Source organism: Hippocampus bargibanti, linkage group LG07 (assembly GCF_051943395.1).
Source record: "Hippocampus bargibanti isolate YZ-2025 linkage group LG07, ASM5194339v1, whole genome shotgun sequence".
Classification (NCBI taxonomy): Eukaryota; Metazoa; Chordata; class Actinopteri; order Syngnathiformes; family Syngnathidae; genus Hippocampus; species Hippocampus bargibanti.
The window spans coordinates 19,069,200-19,075,199 of NC_142740.1; the positions used below are offsets into that span (position 1 = coordinate 19,069,200).

General features: G+C 42.2%; 1 protein-coding gene across 1 annotated transcript in view; it reads left to right on the forward strand.

Moving 5' to 3' along the window:
• insrb (insulin receptor b) overlaps positions 1–6,000 on the forward strand; it is an 82,492-nt gene that overhangs the window by 74,695 nt on the left and 1,797 nt on the right. Inside the window, exons 16-23 of the mRNA XM_089001783.1 lie at positions 265–361; positions 517–584; positions 646–875; positions 1,135–1,245; positions 1,320–1,482; positions 1,791–1,920; positions 2,018–2,152; positions 3,247–6,000. The exon at positions 3,247–6,000 is cut by the window's right edge and continues 1,797 nt beyond it. Of these exons, the coding sequence (XP_088857909.1) occupies positions 265–361; positions 517–584; positions 646–875; positions 1,135–1,245; positions 1,320–1,482; positions 1,791–1,920; positions 2,018–2,152; positions 3,247–3,601 (1,289 nt within the window). The 3' untranslated portion in view covers positions 3,602–6,000. The remainder of the gene's footprint in view (positions 1–264; positions 362–516; positions 585–645; positions 876–1,134; positions 1,246–1,319; positions 1,483–1,790; positions 1,921–2,017; positions 2,153–3,246) is intronic.

Consider the following 6,000-nt stretch of genomic DNA (forward strand, 5'->3'; position numbering starts at 1 on the left):
CCTTCATGCTTTGATTGGTGACATCTCCATGTCAAGGTCTGAAACTATGATGGGACAGAAATTGGTGAACAGCATCCAATTTGCTTCCCTACCTGTGGTTGCAAAACCTTGCGCAACAGTTCACAAGTGAACTGTCTCAAAATACAACACACACACATGTGGACTTGATACTTTGAACGTTTAAAATTGTACATTTTTAAACTTGCCTTGTGTTGGCTTGACTTGTAATTATTACCTGACCCAAGACTCGGATGTGACTTGCAGAGGATCCTGGTATCATTGGCGTTGTAATTGGCCCGGTTATCTGCTTCATCCTGCTGCTGATCGTTGGGGGTGCTGTCTTTGTGGTCTTCAAGAAAAAGTACGTACGACGTTAGAATTCACACTTCGTATCTTTCAGAACCAAATGACCTGCTATTTGTTCATTCAGGCAGTGTTTCCCAATCATTTTGGTGCCAAAACACATGTTTTAAATGAAAGAAATCTCATGAAAAATCTGATTTGGATCTGTTACAGGCAGACAGAGGGTCCAACTGGACCCCTCATTGCCTCCTCAAACCCAGAGTACCTCAGTGCCAACGATGGTAAGAAACATCATGACAAACCTGGAAGGAGGGATGCTCTCAATTCCACCATTTTGTGTAGTTTATGTTCCTGACGAATGGGAAGTTCCACGGGAGAAGATCACAGTGCTCGGAGAACTGGGTCAGGGCTCCTTCGGCATGGTGTACGAAGGAATCGCCAAGGACATTGTCAAAGGTGACCCGGACACCCGCGTGGCCGTCAAGACGGTCAACGAATCGGCCAGCCTGCGGGAGAGGATCGAGTTCCTCAATGAGGCCTCCGTCATGAAGGCCTTCAGCTGTCACCACGTGGTAATTGACAACGCTTACAGTCACTTCAACCAGCATAAGCACTCAATATTCAGCGACTGGCTAGTCATGTTGATGCTACCATCGTGACTCAGTTTGACTCCCAAAACAAACACTCCCACTTGGAATTGCGCCGCTACTGTCTCATCATATGTCCCAACATTATCTTCTAGTTTTAGCTCTGCTGACTCAGCAAAATCAATTCAAGTGTCAATATTCATGCCTTTCTAAAATGGGATTTTTATCATTTGTATTGTTACAGGTACGCCTTTTAGGTGTTGTGTCCAAAGGTCAACCTACCTTAGTGGTGATGGAGCTTATGACACACGGTGACCTAAAGAGTTATCTCCGAAGCCTCAGGCCAGACTCTGAGGTATGCGCTGCCTGCATATGCGTAACCAATATGCATATTCCACAACATATTCACTTTTTTATGTTGCTTTTTAGAACAACCCAACCGGCCGTCCTCCACCTACCCTGAAGGAGATGATCCAGATGGCTGCGGAAATTGCAGATGGCATGGCCTACCTCAACGCCAAGAAGTTTGTGCACAGAGACCTGGCAGCTAGAAACTGCATGGTAGCAGAAGACTTCACTGTCAAGATTGGAGGTACCCACAGGCGCATGTTTTTTTTTCTTCCTTTGCAATAAGTTACGTTTTGATTTTCTTTGTGCGTACATTTGAAACTTAAAAACAAGTTTGTTATTGCATTTGTAATTTGCAGTGTAGTTTGACATGATTTAGATGATAATGAAATATTTTTATACAATACACACAATACAATAAACGTTGATTTATATAGCACTTTAACAACAGCTGAAGTTGTAACAAAGCGTTTTATATCATTTTATATTTCTCAATGAGATAAAAAAAAAAACTGCTCTGATTTTGTCCGTCCTCCTTTTCCTTCATCTAAGACTTTGGTATGACACGAGACATCTATGAGACCGACTACTACCGTAAAGGGGGGAAGGGCCTGCTTCCTGTCAGGTGGATGGCTCCGGAATCTCTGAAGGACGGAGTCTTCACTGCCCACTCTGACTGCTGGTAGGTGGCGAGCCTGTCAGCCCCATAAACACCTTGACAGCTGCAATTGTTTCTGTCATCAAGATATCCTGAGATATTTTCTTGCTCTCTCTCGCAGGTCGTTTGGCGTCGTGCTGTGGGAGATCAGCACACTAGCAGAGCAACCTTACCAGGGCCTGTCCAATGAGCAGGTTCTCAAATTTGTCATGGACGGAGGATACCTGGACCGCCCAGACAACTGTCCCGAGAGGATGTGAGTTATTCAAAGTCACAATTTTACCTCACGTGTTTATCAGTTTTACATGTATATCAACTAGCGCTGCGACAATTAAATGACTAACTTAAACCATTCGATAACAAAAATAAAAATGAAGCAAGGATCATTTTTCCACACAAACTATAGTTTCATGGCGCCAAAATAAATAAATACATAATTTTTTTGCCACATTGGAAAGAGTGGATGCAAGGGAGAAAATGACCAAAGTTTTGGATCTTTTCACACAAAACAGGGACTATATCGATAAAAAGCGCAATGTGTATCACAACGATATGTCTATGAATGCTAACAGTGTGACGTGTCAGCGAGTAGCTAAATGACTGTAGCTGGTTATAATGTAAAATAAAATGTGAGATGATTAATGGATGGGAATGTTCATAGAATTCTTGGTTATAAAAATAAAGTCAACCCCCTTCAATGACTGGTTACATTCCAAAGTATTCTTGCAACAAGTCTGCGATATAGAAATGACCGACTAAAATATTCTCTAGCCGCGTTTTTATAGTATTTAATTTTGAAAGGTGTTCAAGCACACTTTTAAAACAAAAATTACGTTTAAACACATACATTGAGAGAGAGTAAGCTGTTGATAAATCAATAATAATACGTATAGTGTACCAATCCCTCAATGTATTGACTGTAAAGAAGATAAAGTTATCATCTTATAATACATACACATCCCAGATGTAGATGATGAAATTAATCTTTCGCTGTCGATTTCCGTCGGCATAAAAAGTAGGATTCTTGGATATTGAATAATTTTTAACAAAAACTCGGCTGTGTTGACATACAGGGACTTCCCGTCTTGTTCGAGCATTTTTTTCCCCTCGAAAGTTAAAAGTATCTCGCCATCCAGTGGTAAACAGTGGAAATACACTCAATCGAGAGATCGCAATTCGAGATGGTAGCTGGTTTACTGTATTCAGTAGCTGCAGCCCTTGTTGAATAAACGTGGGTAAATATGTGAGAAATTTGTCCAGGGTATTGGCGGTTTTCCTCATCTATTTTGGGATTTTTGGATCACGTGATTCCGCTTCCTCATTTACAAGTTTCTTTTTTCGAACATGCAGGCACAACTTAATGCAGATGTGCTGGCAGTACAATCCCAAAATGCGGCCGATGTTCCACGAGATCATCGAAATGCTACGGGACGACCTGCACCCGTCTTTCCAGGAGGTCTCCTTTTTTTACAGCGAGGAGAACAAGGTCCCCGAGACGGAGGAATTTGACTTGGACCTGGACAACATGGAGAGCATCCCCCTGGACCCGTCCTCGTATTCTCAGAGAGAGGAGAGCTTAAGCAGAGACGGCGGGCCCTCCGTGGCCCTGAGGGGGAACTATGAGGAGCACGTCCCCTATACACACATGAACGGCGGCAAGAAAAACGGACGCATCTTATCGTTGCCCAGACCCAGCCCTTCCTAACGTTTCCTGTTGTCCGGAAAGAACTTATTGAACTGGCCCAACCTCAACCTTCCTTCTTTTCTCGAGGAGCCCTCTCAGAATCCTTCAGAATCCTCCTCTTTTTTAAACCTTGGAGAAGACCTTCTCATCACACACACACATACACCAATCTCAGGACTTTTTCTTTTTCTTCCTCATAACCGCCAACCACAGGCTAGCAAGGGATGCAAACAGCACATGGGTCTTTCCGCTATCATCGTTTCTTATTGTCCCTATGTTTCCAAGGACGCATTATGTTGGAAACGGTTGAGGGAAAAACACACAAATACACACACAAGAAAAAAAAATACACAGAACTGTGAACACGAGGAACCTTAGACAACCACAAGGCTGCTCGATTTCTTAAAAAACATGCCCCCCCCCCCCCTTCCACTGGGCGTTTCTTTGCATTTGTGTCTTTCTTCTCCTGACTTGGTCTTTTTACTCAGATAGTGGCCTTTGGATACGTGGCCTATACCTGAAGAGAAGTATCTCACTGCGCTCACGTTTCTTCCCTTTTGACCACGAGTAAATTTCAGTTTGAAAACGGTAAGATGAGTTGATCATAGAACAAACGTCTAATTCGAGAGCAACGTTGGGTCTTTTACTTTTGTTGTGCATTTTTTTTGTCTTTCTTCTGGTTCTGCAGAATTCCAAAATGACACACACACATATTCATCGGGTGACCAGTTTTAATTTATTGGCTTTTATCGTTGTTTTCTCTCTTTTCTGTGTCCTCGCGTATATGGCTGAAGGATATTTAAGCAGTTAAGAGTTAGACAAAAGGGGTTCCTCAGACTGACCAATAGCTGCTGCTTTGATATATTTTACTAGATATAGAAATATATAAATTTATATAATATATATAGTGTATATGGAATATTGGTATGAAGGTACCAACATTTTATATATATAATATATGACATTGATGTTTTTTGTATATAGTTCATATTTGTAATATTTTTCATCAAAAGCTTTGTTAGTATCTAGATATGTATTTTTTGCCAATGTTTTTCCTTGAAATGTTTTTATTTTTATAGCCCCCACACCCCCACTGATATCCCACTAATCTGCCTTTAGTGCTCTCTCCTCACTTATTGTGACCACCTGGATGGGAAATAACTACAACCCACTGAATCATTTCTCTTTTTTTGTTCTTCTTGTTGTTAAGTCCCCGTCGGACCTTCTGTCTGTATGAAGAAGAGCCTTTTTTTTTAACGGCGATAACTAAAATCCATCATCAGAAGCAATGCAGAAGAGGTCATGTGACAATTGATCACGTTTTGCTCGAGGGGGGTGGCCCGATCGATGAATGTACTTTTTTTTGATGGCAACACAAGTTCCTGTATGAGTTGGAAGGTTCAGAGTGACCTCAAGTTGGGTTGTCCTGTGTGATCCTTTTGCCCTAATCTCCAGTGAGAAAGAAGGTGCGACTTTCACCTTTGTCTCCTTGTTAGGTTTGCCTCTGCATGCTTCTTTGACACCCCCCATCCCATCCCAACCCTGCCGTGTTCCCCTCCCATCTTCCACGTACTGGCTACAAAGTTCCAGCAGGTGGAGGAGATAGACGATCTTTTTGAATTGAGGGCATGTGAGTGCACCAATTACAATATTTGTGTCCTTCCAGGATACGTCATTGTTTTTTTGTTGTTGTTTTTTTCACTTTTTTTGTGGTGCAACATTACCTGAAAATCCCAAAGATATCCCGTAGTCCGCGATGTGGTTGTCTACCACATCGCCCTCCTTTTTCCACTGCACAGGCTCCCAACGAATGCTTCTGTAGCGCCGGTAGTGTGAATCGCATTCACTTGCTCATTGGTTGAGGGTTTAATGATATATGTCAGTGTGAACATACATCTCACTCCAGCGCAGTGCCTTAGCGATGGACGCTGCGCGATTGGACTCTACCATTTCCATTTGGTAGCAGTGTGCCCGCTGTCGTTTTTGGATTAAAAAAAAGGGAGGACGTAAAAAAGGAAAGGGATGCTCCATCTGATTGGTCTGACTGAGGTTATTTTGCTTATTTGTGCAGTCGCCGCGATTCACTCACATTTTTCTCCCGCTTCTCACTTTGAAACTTTGTTTTCTCACTTCATTATTTTAAAGGAGCTGTTAAATATCGCTGTTAATGAATTGACCCATATCAGTCAAAGAGTGCGTAACCAGACAACTATGGCCACCAATTGGTGTTTGCTGGCTTGTCAGAATCTTTCAAAAGCCTTTTTGTTTGATACCGGTGCCTTCTCCAAAGTTGGAGTTGTCGGGCTATGATAAATCTTGGGCGCTTGTAAATGAGATGTGATGTCGTTCAGTTAAAAAGAAGGATTTGATGCATGATAGAAGCATGATGGACTCGAGCTATGTCATGTTGATGGTTTTTC